Source organism: Lagenorhynchus albirostris, chromosome 11 (genome assembly GCF_949774975.1).
Source record: "Lagenorhynchus albirostris chromosome 11, mLagAlb1.1, whole genome shotgun sequence".
Taxonomy (NCBI): Eukaryota; Metazoa; Chordata; class Mammalia; order Artiodactyla; family Delphinidae; genus Lagenorhynchus; species Lagenorhynchus albirostris.
The window spans coordinates 77814386-77830724 of NC_083105.1; the positions used below are offsets into that span (position 1 = coordinate 77814386).

The 16339-nt window shown below is 41.6% G+C and overlaps 1 protein-coding gene across 1 annotated transcript in view; it reads right to left on the bottom strand.

Moving 5' to 3' along the window:
• The window catches only part of FGD4 (FYVE, RhoGEF and PH domain containing 4), a 204901-nt gene extending 196424 nt beyond the window's left edge, over nucleotides 1-8477 (bottom strand). Inside the window, exon 1 of the mRNA XM_060166600.1 lies at nucleotides 7919-8477. Within this exon, the coding sequence (XP_060022583.1) occupies nucleotides 7919-8195 (277 nt within the window). The 5' untranslated portion in view covers nucleotides 8196-8477. The remainder of the gene's footprint in view (nucleotides 1-7918) is intronic.
• Between the last annotated feature and the right edge of the window lie 7862 nt (nucleotides 8478-16339).

Below are 16339 nucleotides of genomic sequence, written 5' to 3' on the forward strand. Positions count from 1 at the left end.
GAAGGAAATACCACCCAGAAATTATGAATAAGGACCGCAGAATTCCCTGGCGGTCCAGTGGTTAGGACTCGGCGCTTTCACTGGTCAGGGAAGCCTCGCCGCACGGCCAAAAACAAAAAAAACAATAAGGACTACAAACAGGCTACTGGATGATACGTAGGAATTCACTGCTGACTTAGAACACTGATCAAGTTTAGAACAGAAGCCAGCCTAGACCAAGAAAAGGAAGTAGGGAGAAGGATGGGATGAGGGGATGAAGAAGCGGAGGCAGCAATGGAAGTATATGTAGCAGTTTAAGGAAGAAAGCTCCAGAGAATATCAAAGTTTAAAGTCTTGCAAGACCTCCTTTGGAGAGAAGTGGAGGTGTAGGACAAGGAGCCTGTGAAATGAGGAGTGGATTCATCCTCCAGATTCGGAAAGAAAGAGAGGGCAGCAATAAAGGACACTAAGAAACCAATACTGAAATGAAAGGTCACTTGTGTTCACGTCAGATACTCCAGTCGTATATAAATTGTCTATCAGCATAAATTAAAGTCTACTTCAACTTAACGGGTTAAGTCGAGAAAAAAGAACCAAGCAAAATAGTATACCAAATGTAAAAAATACAATTAGAAACCAACCGGAAATGGGCAAAAAGTTTGCCAAAAATACAGAGGGCCAATATGATGTGTTAGTTGAGGGACAATCTATATCATTCTTTGCCTTGCACCTAAAAAATATTGGTTGTCTGGGCTCAGGACCAAAGGTGGGGTTTACCCTAGCTTGGAAATGCACAGTAGTTGATGAAGTTGGTTGCACATCAGAATCATCTGGGGCTCTTGTCAAAAATACAGCTAACCCTACCCCCTGGAGATTCTGACTCATTCTATCTAAGGTACTGCTGGTTTTTAATTAGCACTCCAAGTAATTTTGATGCAGTTGGTAGGATGGCATTTGGAAACCAAGCTGATTATCAGAATTATCTGATATACTTTTAAAAAATACAGATTCATGAGCTTGTGTCTAAACCTACTGAATCTCACACACAATACTCACATCCATAAAATTAAATGCATTATGTTTAAATCCTTTTTCAATCAACTTTCCAGCAAATGCATGTAGAAAAGAATTTTCAGGCAAACCTTGGAGATATTGCGGTTCAGTTCCAGGTCACTGCACTAAAGTGAATATTGTAATAAAGCAAGTCACAATTTTTTGGTTTTCCAGTACATAAAAACTATGCCTACAGTACACTACAGTCTATTAAGTGTGCAACAGTATTACATTTCCAAACACTGTACATACCTTACTTTAAAAATACGTTATTGGACTTCCCTGGTGGTGCAGTGGTTAAGAATCCGCCTGCCAATGCAGGGGACACGGGTTCGAGCCCTGGTCCGGGAAGATCCCACATGCTGCGGAGCAACTAAGCCCATGCGCCACAACTACTGAGACTGCACTCTAGAGCTCGTGAGCCACAACTGCTGAAGCCCACTCGCCCGAGCCCACGTGCCCCAACTATTGAGCCCACGCACCACAACTACTGAAGTCCGTGTGCTCTAGGGCCCACGTGATGCAACTACTGACCCGCATGCTGCAACTACTGAAGCCCATGCACCTAGAGCCTGCGCTCCACAAGGAGAAGCCATCACAATGAGAAGCCTGCGCACCGCGGCAAAGAGCAGCCCCCGCTCACTGCAACTAGAGAAAGCCAGCAAGGAGCAACAAAGACCCAACGCAGCCAAAAAATAAATAAAAAATTTAAAAATACTTTATTTCTAAAAAATGCTAACCATCATCTGAGCCTTCAGCAAGTCGTAATCATTTTGCAAGGTGGAGGGTCTTGCCTCGATGCTGATGGCTTCTGACTAATCAGGGTGAGGCTGGAGTGCCTGTGACAATTTCTTAAAGATAAGACAATGAAGTTTGCTGACTTCAATTGACTCTTCCTTTCATAAACGATTTCTCCGTAGCATGCAATGCTGTTTGATAGCATTTTACCCACAGTGGAACTTCTTCCAAAATTGGAGTCAATCTCAAACACTACCACTGCTTTATCAACTCAGTCTATGTATTGATCATATTCTAACTCTTTGTTGTCATTTCAACAACCTTCACAGCATCTTCACTGGGAGTAGAGTCCATCTCAAGAAACCAGTTTCTTTAGTCATCCATAAGAAGTGATTCTTCATCCATTCAAGTTTTACTATGAGACTGCAGCAACTCAGTCACATCTCCAGGCTCAATTTCCACTCTAATTCTCTTGTTACTTCCACTGAAGACTTGAACCCCTCAAAGTCATCCATGAGCGCTGGAATCAAGTTCTCCCAAATTGCTGTGAATGTTGGTATTCTGACCTCTTCTCATGAATCACAAATGTTCTTAATGGCATCTAAAATGGTGAATCCTTTTCAGAAGATTTTCAATTGACTTTACCCAGATCCATCAGAGGAATCACTATCTATGATAGCCTTATAAAATGCATTTCTTAAATAATAAGACTTGAAAGTTGACATGACTCCTTGGGGAATTCCCTGGTGGTCCAGTGGTTAGGACTCTGCACTTTCACTGATGAGGGTGCAGGTTCAATCCCTGGTCGGGGAACTAAGATCCCACAAGCCACACTGCACAGCCAATTAATTAAATTAAATTAATTAATTTAAAAAGAAGAAGAAATGACTCCTTGATCCATGGGCTGCAGAATGGATGTTGTGGCAGCAGGCATGAAAACATGAATCTGGTTGTACATCTCCATCAGAGCTCTTGCGTGACCAGGTGCATTGTCAATGAGCAGTGATATTTTGAAAGGAATATTTTTTTTGGAGCAGTAGGGCTTAAAATATTCAGTAAACCATGTTGTAAACAAACGTACTGTCACCAGGCTCTGTTGTTCCATTTATAGAGCACAGACAGAGTAGATTTAGCATAATTCTAAAGGGCCTTAGGATTTACAGAATGGTAAATGAGCACTGGCTTCAACTTCAAATCACCAGCTGAATTAATCCCTAACAAGAGGGTTACCCTGACTACACCAAGATTGAATCCACGTGCCCTTTAAGTACAGAGGTAATGGCCTTGGGCCAACCCCTAATTCCTACCCCAATAAGTCCAGGTCCTCTTCTCTGTCACCAGTTAGATCCACGACCCTGAGTTTTTCTCAGTAGAAGAAAGGAATGCAAGCAAATAGGTGATTGTGGATTAAAAGTCTCTCAATGTTCCTAGGTTCACAAGTTTACATGGCTATTCACTGAAAGACGACTGACTACTCTTTAAACTGCTCTTGGCCTTCCAAGAAATAAGAAAACTTCCTGGTTCCTGATTCTCTGAAGGACTTTCCTATTTCAAAGTCCATCTTAAGCAGCTTCTAAGAATCACTGATGAAATTAACATCACCATTTTATTATAAATCTTTAGATAAATTGTGTTTAGATCACTGTTTCAAATATAATATGCATTCATTAATGTTACAAACAATATTAGCCCTAACGTATATGAAACACATATATGTTATATGGAGGCTTTGCCTCCAAAGCCCTGGGAAACCTTAAAAACTAGTATTATAAGCATGTGAGTACTGAAGCCAGAGAGACCTGGTTCAAATCCTATCTCCGAAGCTTAGGCTGGTTGTAGAGCACTGCAACTTGGTTTTTCTTTTTCTCTAAAATGATAATACCATCTATCTTGCAGCGTTGTCATAAGAATAAGTAATATACACATAGTCCTGGTTCAGAATCAGCATTCAATAAACAGTAATTACTCTTATTGGTATAACCCAAATCTTCATCCCTCCTCCTCCAACAAAGGTAAAATTAGTTCTCAAAAAGTGCTCAGGGGGCTTCCCTGGTGGCGCAGTGGTTGGGGGTCCGCCTGCCGATGCAGGGGACACAGGTTCGTGCCCCGAACCAGGAAGATCCCACATGCCACGGAGTGGCTGGGCCCGTGAGCCATGGCCGTTGGGCCTGCGTGTCCAGAGCCTGTGCTGGGGGGAGGCCACAACAGTGAGAGGCCTGAGTACCACAAAAAAAAAAAAAAAAGTGCTCAGGATATTGGAGTATGTGTTGAAAATCGAGTATTCTAACCATGGTGAGAATTGGAAAAAGGAATTCTACTTATAGAAAGTCTGCACAAATAGTGTAAAAAGTCCTTCACCACGAAGCACCCAGATGCTGAATAAATTACAACAGATATACTTTTAAATGTACTGTTGAAATCATAAGAAAATAAAGGAGATTCCCAAGGACAAGAGAAAAAAAGAAAAAGAACAATAAACCTAAACTCTAGTGGGGGAACCTAGAGCCCAGGAACTGCAGCTCTTGCAGTGGAAGGGGAGAATGGGCCTTGAGCTTGTGAAATGGGAAAGGACTGAACCTGGGACCCACACTGAAGAGGCTACACCTTGGATAAAAGGATGGTGTAGGAAAAATCTGCCTTCCATCCAAGCCAACTGATAAGAAAGTCTGCAGACCTACACTAATCCAAAGTGGAAAAATTAATGACAACAATGCTGATCTCCCCTTAGCAAACCTGAACTAAATTTACACCTTCTTCAAGTCAAAGAAATGCTTGGCTAATCAAAGTGGTCATGGGTTGGAAGTAGAAACAAACATATTTTATAAAGAAAGGCATCTTCAGTAAAGATCCTTCAGGATTCCCATAAAACGAAGGAATAACTGAGGAAATAAGATATCTTCAGTGATATTCAATAGACAAACTCTCCCCCAGCCAAGGGTTTCAGATATTCAGACTACAGAAAAGAAAAAAGGGAAAGGCACAGAAAAAAGCTGGACCCCCCCAAAAAAAAAAAAACCACACACACATACACAAAGTAACAAAATTTTCATCCAGTGTGTGTATAAAATATCCCTTTAAATGTATGTTCTTACCATAACGGAATTATATGCTTTATGTGATGTGTGGTAAGAGCACTGCCTTTAATGCCAGGCACACTTGAATTTGAATCTAGCTAAACAAGTACCAGTTTACGATTCCAAGCAAGTTAGTAAAACTTTCTGGGCCTCAATTTCTTTAGCTGGAAAATGGGCATAATACTACCTACCTATTAAAATTGCTGTGAAATAAATTCATACACAAACATATTCAGGTGTGTATGTATCACAAAGCACAGTTCTTAGATATAGAAAACGCACTCAATAAACAGTAGCTATTATGAACACCATAGGGGAAGGATTTTCATTCATCCAACAAGTATTTACAGTGTCTCTTATGTGCCAGTCCTAGTGCCAGACATTTTGGGAAACAGAAACGGATAATGACTCCTTGTTATGATTCTAACCTGCATACTTGTTTTGTGCCAGCCATTTATCTATATAATCTTACTTTATTCTCCCCACAATCTTATAAAGTACTGTTATCTCCATTGTCCAGATGAAGAAATTGAGAAATTAAGAGACTTGATTCAATTCATAAAAATGGTAGTATAAGGACTTGAACTTGGGCACTATATGACCCCAAAGCCTATGTCTTAATTTAATTACCTCACCTAGACGAGGACATTGCCATTCAGATATATATGGAGGATGTGGCTGGTAGACTTTTTTCTTTGTCTTTCCCTTTCTTTTTTTTTTTTTTTCTTTTTTTTTTTTTTGAGAAAAAGCAAAGAACTCTAAAAATAATGGATTTCACAGTCATGGAATATAACACAACACCACTAAACTGAATTCTTAGTTTTTGTTCCTTCTTCAAGAGGGAAGGTAACACTTCGATTATGAGTAACATCCACTATACATGTAATGGGTCTAAATGTTGTAGTTTCCATATATAAATACTTTTCTAGGTACTACAGAGTAAATTGGCACTTCTTGGGAATTTAAACCTGGTTTACTTTTTGATGAGGGGAGGATCCTACTTATATAATGATAAACAGTTGGATGAAACTTAATAGGCAGGCAGATTAGATTCAAAGAAGGAAGCAATTTCTAAAATGTTTTTACCTCACCAAATTGAATGGGGTGTGGTCACTCAATAGTGTCAGACTACTTTTCAAAACATTAGGTCACTCTCCAACAGATACTATAGATTACATCATGGTAAAGAGGAATAATCATACCTAGGAAGATTGAGTAATTAATTTTCAACCCTGAAAATAATGGCAACAAGAACTTTGAGTTCTTTTAAACAATACTGAGACACCCTAACAGATTAGAAAAGTAATTGCTAGGTCCTCCATCTTGTCAAAAAAAAAAAAAGAAAGTGTTCTGGATTTTCTCTGTAGAAAAAGGAGAATAGAAAAGAAAAAAAGGACTCTTCCATAAGCACAGCTGCCTTGTAGAAATGATTTATACTGCTCGCTCCTACTTCTAGGAGGCAATTCATCTTTTGCTCACCTACTCAAAGAGTTTGAAACTAAGCACGAGATTTTCAGTAAAATAATGACGTAAAGAAATTGGATCCCTTTACCCTCCAACTGAAAACTGCTGATGATTAAGAAATCGAGTAGGGCTTCCCTGGTGGCGCAGTGGTTGACAGTCCGCCTGCCGATGCAGGGGACATTGGTTCGTGCCCCGGTCCGGGAAGGTCCCACATGCCGCGGAGCGGCTGGGCCCGTGGGCCATGGCCGCTGAGCCTGCGCATCCGGAGCCTGTGCTCCGCAACGGGAGAGGCCACAACAGTGAGAGGACCGCGTACCACAAAAAAATAAAAAAGAAAGAAATCGAGTAGCTCAAACAATTAAAAAATTCATAAATAAGTAACTTCAAAACAAAGTAACGAATTTTCACTTAAAAGGAAGAAAACACCCCTCTACTCATTTTAGAGTGAATCTGGGAAGAGATTTTAGAGATTATTTCACCAGAGTCTTCATTTCGAAGATGAGGAAATTGAGACCTAAAGCATTGTGATTCGATTACTTGTTTATATATTTTCTCACATCACTATTTCTGCCCTTACCTAATGTGGCTATAAATTTGTAATTCATCACCCACCATGCTTTTCTGTCCTATGAGTAAATACTACAGCTTCAGGACGGAACAGAAAAAATTTTAAAGCTCCAAGACTTCACAGTTAAACCATCATAACAGCTTTGCTTAATAAGAATAAAATGAGTGTAAGTGAATAAAAGCATTTGTATTTCTGCTACTCAAATAAGGTTTCTACCTCATAACTGGTCTATACACAAGCCACCTCTGCTTATGGCACAATAGGAGCTCAAAAGCCGTGGGTGAGGGTTAAAGAAAAGTTTTGCAATTCAAGAAAAAAAATCCCTAATGTGTTCTACGTAGCTTCAAGCCCGCCTAGGGAGAACAGAATGCCTTTAAAGAGCGAAGAAGTTGTGGGCTGCAACAGATCATTTTGAGGATTTCTTCCAAGACTAAGAGTCGAAGGAGAATTCAGAATTCAAAATACCGCATTACTGATATCTTAATTTATCAATACAAAACCACAATAAAAACTGAATTTCTTGAGAGTAGGAACACGTTTCCTTCTGAGAGACCTACAGCTTTTCATACTCAAGCGTCTTTTTCAAAAGGAAAAACCGGAGCACTCAGGATTACTGGTCCGAGGTCACTCAACAGGTAGGCGGCCGGACCAGGACGAACATCGGCCTCCCGCATTTATTGTACTAGTCCTTCACAAGGTCTGCCGAAAGCAACTTAGCGAAAAACCTTAAACTTCAGTATCTAGAAAACAGGCTATTAATTCCTAATCAAACTTAAAAAAAAGAGTCATCCTTTACTTCCGGAATTCCCTGGTAAGTGACCTCCAGGACTGATAGTTCAGCCTCAGGCGCGCTCCCGCCAAGGACCTTTGGGGGAAGGGACAAAATAGGTAAAGTGGGTGGGCGGCCCGGCGCAGCCCTCTTGGGAAGGTTTCCGAACTGGCTCACACCGCTGCGGTGGACGGGGCGCACCTGCAGGGCGCTCGGCTGTCCATCAACTGCGACAACACCCCCGGCCCACCCCTTACCTCCCGAGGCGCTTACCTGGGGCGTCTGCGGGGGCCTGGCCCCTGAACGTGGCCGTCTCGGCCCATTCCAGGTGCGACGAGGGCCGACTCCACGGCCGGGGGGTCCCAGGAGGCAGGTAGGAGGGGTTGGACTTCCGCCGGATCGCCACCCGTCTGAAGTTGTAGTCGCCCTCGCCGCTCATTTTGCTGCGTTCGCTCGCGGCTCGGCACCCTCGCCCGCCCTCGTCCGGCCGCAAGCGCGCGCTCGGCGGGTTCCTGAGGGGCGACCGGACCCCCGGGGGCGTCGTTTGCATGCCCAGGCTCGGCGCGACTCGACAGAGACAACTTCGGGGCTGCTCAGCGCCGGCGCCCTTCTGCTCCGGCGTCTCCTCTGCAAGTGCTTCCTCGTCCCTTCCTCCCGGGACTCCCAGGGCCGCGCCGTGAGTTTGGCTCCGACTCCCTGTGCGGCAGCCGCCACGCCCGGTCTCTGCGGCTCGCGCTCTCACCTGACGCCGCCACTGCAGCGGCTGACTTGGGCTGCCACCACCCCCTCCTCTCTGGACCAATCGCCAGCCAGCGCCCGAGAGCGCCGAGAGTTCGGCCTGTGGTCGCCGCTGCCGCTACTGCAGCCGCCGCCTCCTGGTCCCGCCGGGGCAGCAGCCTAGCACGCTCGCGCGGTGCCGCCGGGAGCGTGCGCGCGGGGCCGCCGGGAGCGTTCCGGGCAGCTCCTCCCTCCCCTCTCCCCTCCCCCTCTCCTCTCCTGCCTCTTCCCTCTCTCCTCCCCCGCCTCTTCCCTCTCTCCTCCTCCATCCCCAGCGAGCCCCGGCTCGCCCTCGGGTCTCGACCGGAGCCACGAGGGCGAGGGCGCTCACCTGCGGACGCATACCTGGGGTGCTCCGAAGGTCAGCCGCGCTCACCTGTGGGCCACGCCCTGGACTCGGGGAGAAAGAAGAGATTATTACAGCTACTCCGGACTCTGTACAGGGCCTGCCATTCTCGCAGAGCCACACGGCAAGGGTCACACGTATGTCTCAAGCTGCTTCTGAGCCCTTGATACTGATCTTACCAGTGAAGTATTTCAGATAAAGAAACCGAGGTGCGGAACCTACACAGAGTCACACAGTACTGCAGAGCTAGAATGCTTACCCGAGACTCTGCCCCAAAGTCTGTCCTTATCTCACTGAACTAAAAAATCTTGTCAGGAGCTTCGAGCCAGAGAAAGATGAAGAGGTGCGTGGAAGTAAAAGAGAAGGTGGAGCTGACCGTCCACAGGTTTCCTGAAGAGCATCACCACTAACACTTTAGGGACTTCATTAGTAATGCACTTTAGAGTCCTTTAATTTGTCAAGTCATTTTTTTTAACTTCAGCTAAATACTAAGTTGAAAAAATTTTAAACTGGTTTGCTCACCTGCTTTTTAAAACTCATTACTCTAATAAGAGGCTGTGTTCCAAAACCACAGAGGTAGGAGGGGAAAGAGCAGCGTTCCGAGTATACCAGCGGAAGCAGAAAGAATTCCCCAGCCATCGCTCCCACCTTAGAAGCCACCCCACATTTTTTCAGATGGACTTCCATCCAGGTAACTTCTTATCCAGCTCCCTGAAGTGTATCCCATAACCCAGTCCTCAAGAAACCTTTCAGAAGGCAGTTCAACTGTCTCAGTCTCCTTGGCTGTTACTCCAATAAATGTACGCCTTAGGAGAAGGAACTACCCCCATAATTTCTAATGCATCCATTCAGACCTTGTTAAAAGGAGCTTTTGCTCCCTTTGAATTTCTTATCCCTGTATCACTATATTGTACCTAATTATTGTTTCTCTGTAATTGTGGTGTTATCTACTATGCTATATAGTATCAGAAATAATTTAAACAAGTGGTTTCAAATATAAATTAATAATGAAAGGGGTTTTACCTCCATATGCTAAGATAACTATAATTTAAGTGCAGGTTTTTGACGTAATTTATTTGGTTCAATAAAAAGGTGGTGTTGCAATCAAAAACACCATACTAGCAACCTAGCTCAGACCTATCTATTTTTTTAATTAATTAATTTTTTACATCTTTATTGGAGTAGAATTGCTTTACAATGGTGTGTGTGTTTCTGCTTTATAACAAAGTGAATCAGTTATACATATACATATGTTCCCATATCTCTTCCCGTTTGCGTCTCCCTCCCTCCCACCCTCCCTATCCCACCCCTCCAGGTGGTCACAAAGCAACGAGCTGATCTCCCTGTGCTATGCGGCTATTTTACGTTTGGTAGTGTATATATGCCCATGCCACTCTCTCTCTTTATCACAACTTACCCTTCCCCCTCCGCATATCCTCAAGTCCGTTCTCTAGTATGTCTGTGTCTTTATTCCTGTCTTACCCCTAGGTTCTTCATGACATTTTGTTTTTTTTCTTAAATTCCATATATATGTATTAGCATACGGTATTTGTCTTTCTCTTTCTGACTTACTTCACTCTGTATGACAGACTCTAGGTCCACCCATTTCATTACAAATAGCTCAATTTCGTTACTTTTTATGGCTGAGTAATATTCCATTTGTATATATGTGCCACATCTTCTTTATTCATTCATCCAATTATGGAAACTTAGGTTGTTTCCATCTCCTGGCTATTGTAAATAGAGCTGCAATGAACATTTTGGTACATGATTCTTTTTGAATTATGGTTTTCTCAGGGTATATGCCCAGTAGTGAGATTGCTGGGTCATATGGTAGTTCTATTTGTAGTTTTTAAGGAACCTCCATACTGTTCTCCATAGTGGCTGTACCAATTCACATTCCCACCAGCAGTGCAAGAGTGTTCCCTTTTCTCCACATCCTCTCCAGCATTTATTGTTTGTAGATTTTTTGATGATGGCCTTTCTGACTGGTGTGAGATGATATCTCATTGTAGTTTGATTTGCATTTCTCTAATAATTAATGATGTTGAGCATTCTTTCATGTGTTTGTTGGCAGTCTGTATATCTTCTTTGGAGAAATGTCTATTTAGGTCTTCTACCCATTTTTGGATTGGGTTGTTTGTTTTTTTGTTATTGAGCTGCATGAGCTGCTTGTAAATTTTGAAGATTAATCCTTTGTCAGTTGCTTCATTTGCAAATATTTTCTCCCATTCTGAGGGTTGTCTTTTGGTCTTCCTTATGGTTTCCTTTGCTGTGCAAAAGCTTTGCAGTTTCATTAGGTCCCAATTGTTTATTTTTGTTTTTATTTCCATTTCTCTAGGAGGTGGGTCAAAAAGGCTCTTGCTGTGATTTATGTCATAGAGTGTTCTCCCTATGTGTTCCTCTAAGAGTTTGATAGTTTCTGGCCTTACATTTAGGTCTTTAATCCATTCTGATCTTCTTTTTGTGTATAGTGTTAGGGAGTGACCTAATCTCATACTTTTACATGTACCTGTCCAGTTTTCCCAGCACCACTTTTTTTTCTTTTTTTTTTTTTGGCGGTACACAGACCTCTCACTGTTGTGGCCTTTCCCGTTGCAGAGCACAGGCTCCGGACACGCAGGCTCAGCGGCCATGGCTCACAGCCCCAGCCGCTCCGCAGCATGTGGGATCTTCTCGGACCAGGGCACGAACCCGTGTCCCCTGCATCGGCAGGCGGACTCTCAACCGCTGCGCCACCAGGGAAGCCCCCCAGCACCACTTATTGAAGAGGCTGTCCTTTCTCCACTGTACATTTTTGCCTCCTTTATCAAAGATAAGGTGACCATATGTGTGTGGGTTTATCTCTGGGCTTTCTATCCTGTTCCATTAATCTATATTTCTGTTTTTGTTCCAGTACCATACTGTCTTCATTACTGTAGCTTTGTAGTATAGTCAGAAGTCAGGGAGCCTGATTCCTCCAGCTCCGTTTTTCGTTCTCAAGATTGCTTTGGCTATTCGGGGTCTTTTGTGTTTCCATACAAATTGTGAAATTTTTTGTTCTAGTTCTGTGAAAAATGCCAGTGGTAGTTTGTTAGGGATTGCATTCAATCTGGAGATTGCTGTGGGTAGTAGAGTCATTTTCACAATATTGATTCTTCCAATACAAAAACATGGTATATCTCTCCATCTATTTGTATCATCTTTAATTTCTTTCATCAGTGTCTTATAATTTTTTGCATACAGGTCTTTTGTCTCCTTAAGTAGGTTTATTCCTAGATATTTTGTTCTTTTTGTTGCAGTGGTTAATGGGAGTGTTTTCTTGATTTCATTTTCAGATTTTTCATCATTAGTATATAGGAATGCCAGAGATTTCTGTGCATTAATTTTGTATCCTGCTACTTTACCGAATTCATTGATTAGCTCTAGTAGTTTTCTGGTAGCATCTTTAGGATTCTCTATATATAGTATCATGTCATCTGCAAACAGTGACAGCTTTAATTCTTCTTTTCCGATATGGATTCCTTTTATTTCTTTTTCTTCTCTGATTGCTGTGGCTAAAACTTCCAAAACTATGTTGAATAGGAGTGGTGAGAGTGGGCACCCTTGTCTTGTTCCTGATCTTAGTGGAAATGCTTTCAGTTTTTCACCATTGAGGACAATGTTGGCTGTGGGTCTGTCATATATGGCCTTTATTCTGTTGAGGAAATTTCCCTGTATGCCTACTTTCTGGAGGTTTTTTATCATAAATGGTGTTGAATTTTGTCAAAAGCTTTCTCTGCATCTATTGAGATGACCATATGGTTTTTCTCCTTCAATTTGTTAATATGGTGTATCACATTGATTTATTTGCGTAGATTGAAGAATCCTTTCATTCCTGGAATAAACCCCACTTGATCATGGTGTATGATCCTCTTAACGTGCTGTTGGATTCTGTTTGCTAGTATTTTGTTGAGGATTTTTGCATCTATGTTCATCAGTGATATTGGCCTGTAGTTTTCTCTCTTTGTGACATCTTTGTCTGGTTTTGGTATCAGGGTGATGGTGGCCTCGTAGAATGAGTTTGGGAGTGTTCCTCCCTCTGCTATATTTTGGAAGAGTTTAAGAAGGATAGGTGTTAGCTCTTCTCTAAATATTTGATAGAATTCGCCTCTAAAGCCATCTGGTCCTGGGGTTTTGTTTGTTGGAAGATTTTTAATCACAGTTTCAACTTCAGTGCTTGTTATTGGTCTGTTCATATTTTCTGTTTCTTCCTGATTCAGGCTTGGCAGGTTGTGCATTTCTAAGAATTTGTCCATTTCTTCCAGGTTGTCCATTTTATTGGCATAGAGTTGCTTGTAGTAATCTATCATGATCTTTTGTATTTCTGCAGTGTCAGTTGTTACTTCTCCTTTTTCATTTCTAATTCTATTGATTTGAGTCTTCTCCCTTTTTTTCTTGATGAGTCTGGCTAATGGTTTATCAATTTTGTTTATCTTCTCAAAGAACCAGCTTTTAGTTTTGTTGATCTTTGCTATCGTTTCCTTCATTTCTTTTTCATTTATTTCTGATCTGATCTTTATGATTTATTTCCTTCTGCTAACTTTGGGGTTTTTTTGTTCTTCTTTCTCTAATTGCTTTAGGTGCAAGCTTAGGTTATTTATTCGAGATGTTGCCTGTTTCTTAAGATAGGATTGTATTGCTATAAACTTACCTCTTAGAACTGCTTTTGCTGCATCCCATAGGTTTTGCGTCATTGTGTCTCCATTGTCATTTGTTTCTAGGTATTTTTTGATTTCCTCTTTGATTTCTTCAGTGATCACTTCATTATTAAGTAATGTATTGTTTAGCCTCCATGTGTTTGTATTTTTTACAGATCTTTTTCTGTAATTGATATCTAGTCTCATAGTGTTGTGGTCCAAAAAGATACTTGGTACAATTTCAATTTTCTTAAATTTACCAAGGCTTGATTTGTGATCCAAGATATGATCTATCCTGGAGAATGTTCCATGAGCACTTGAGAAAAATGTGTATTCTGTTGTTTTTGGATGGAATGTCCTATAAATATCAATTAAGTCCATCTTGTTTAATGTATCATTTAAAGCTTGTGTTTCCTTATTTATTTTCATATTGGATGATCTGTCCATGGGTGAAAGTGGGGTGTTAAAGTCCCCTGCTATGAATGTGTTACTGTCGATTTCCCCTGTTAGTATTTGCCTTATGTATTGAGGTGCTCCTATGTTGGGTGCATAAATATTTACAATTGTTATATCTTCTTCTTGGGTCAATCCCTTGACCATTATGTAGTGTCCTTCTTTGTCTCTTCTAATAGTCTTTATTTTAAAGTCTACTTTGTCTGATATGAGAATTACTACTCCAGGTTTCTTTTGATTTCCATTTGCATGAAATATCTTTTTCCATCCCCCCACTTTCAGTCTGTATGTGTCTCTAGGTCTGAAGTGGGTCTCTTGTAGACAGCATATATATGGTTCTTGTTCTTGTATCCATTCAGCCAGTCTGTGTCTTTTGGTGGGAGCATTTAATCCATTTACATTTAAGGTAATTATCGATATGTATGTTCCTATTCCCATTTTCTTAATTGTGTTTTGGGTTTGTTATTGTAGGTCTTTTCCTTCTCTTGTGTTTCTTGCCTAGAGAAGGTCCTTTAGCATTTGTTGTAAAGCTGGTTTGGTGGTGCTGAACTCTCTCAGCTTTTGCTTGTCTGTAAAGGTTTTAATTTCTCCATGAAATGTGAATGAGATCCTTGCTGGGTTGAGTAATCTTGGTTGTAGGTTTTTCTCCTTCATAACTTTAAATATGTCCTGCCAGTCCCTTCTGGCTTGCAGAGTTTGTGCTGAAAGATCAGCTGTTAACCTTATGGGGATTCCCTTGTGTGTTATTTGTTGTTTTTCCCTTGCTGCCTTTAATTTGTTTTCTTTGTATTTAATTTTTGACAGTTTGATTAATATGTGTCTTGGTGTGTTTTTCCTTGGATTTATCCTGTATGGGACTCTCTGTGCTTCCTGGACTTGATTAACTATTTCCTTTCCCATATTAGGGAAGTTTTCAACTATAATCTCTCTTTTTTCTTTTTTTTTTTTTTTTTTTTTTGCGGTACACGGGCCTCTCACTGCTGTGGCCTCTCCCGTTGCAGAGCACAGGCTCCAGACGCACAGGCTCAGCGGCCATGGCTCATGGGCCCAGCTGCTCTGCAGCATGTGGCGTCTTCCCGGACCAGGGCACGAACCTGTGTCCCCTACATCAGCAGGCAGAAACTATAATCTCTTCAGATATTTTCTCAGTCCCTTTCTTTTTCTCTTCTTCTTCTGGAACCCCTATAATTCGAATGTTTTTAATGTTGTGTGTTTAATGGTGTGTTTTAATGTTGTGTGTTTTTAATGGTGTGTTTAATGTTGTCCCAGAGGTCTCTGAGACTGTCCTCAGTTCTTTTCATTCTTTCTTCTTAATTCTGCTCTGCAGTAGTTATTTCCACTATTTTATCTTCCAGGTCACTTATCCGTTCTTCTGTTTCAGTTATTCTGCTATTGATCCCATCTAGAGTATTTTTAATTTCATTTATTGTGTTGTTCATCATTGCTTGTTTCATCTTTAGTTCTTCTAGTTCCTTGTTAAATGTTTCTTGCATTTTCTCTATTCTATTTCCAAGATTTTAGATCATCTTTACTATCATTATTCTGAATTCTTTTTCAGGTAGACTGCCTCTTTCCTCTTCATTTGTTAGGTCTGGTGGGTTTTTATCTTGCTCCTTCATCTGCTGTGTGTTTTTCTGTCTTCTCATTTTGGTTATCTTACTGTGTTTGGGGTCTCCTTTTTGCAGGCTGCAGGTTCGTAGTTCCCATTGTTTTTGGTGTCTTTCGCCAGTGGCTAAGTTTGGTTCAGTGGGTTGTGTAGGCTTCCTGGTGGAGGGGACTAGTGCCTGTGTTGTGGTGGATGAGGCTGGATCTTGTCTTTCTGGTGGGCAGGTCCACATCTGGTGGTGTGTTTTGGAGTGTCTGTAGACTTATTATGATTTTAGGCAGCCTCTCTGCTAATGGGTGGGGTTGTGTTCCTGCCTTGCTAGTTGTTTGGCATAGGGTGTCCAGCACTGTAGCTTGCTGGTCATTGAGTGAAGCTGGCTGTTGGTGTTGTGATGGAGATCTCTGAGAGATTTTCGCCCTTTGATTTTACACGGAGCTGGGAGGTCTCTTGTAGACCAGGGTCCTGAAGTTGGCTCTCCCACCTCAGAGGCACAGCACTGACACCTGGCTGCAGCACCAAGAGCCTTTCATCCACACGGCTCAGAATAAAAGGGAGGAAAAGTAGAAAGAAAGAAAGAAAGAAAGAGAATAAAAGAAAATAAAGTAAGGTAAAAAAAATATATTTATTAAAGTAAAATAATAATTATTAAGAAAAAAATTTTTTTAAACTAAAACAAACAAACAAAAAATGGATGGATAGAACCCTAGGACAAATGGTGAAAGCAAAGCTATACAGACAAAATCTCACACAGATGCATACATATACACACTCACAAAAAGAGGAAAAGGGGAAAAAATAATCTTGCTCTCAAAGTCCACCTCCTCAATTTGGGATGATTCGTTGTCTCTTCAGGT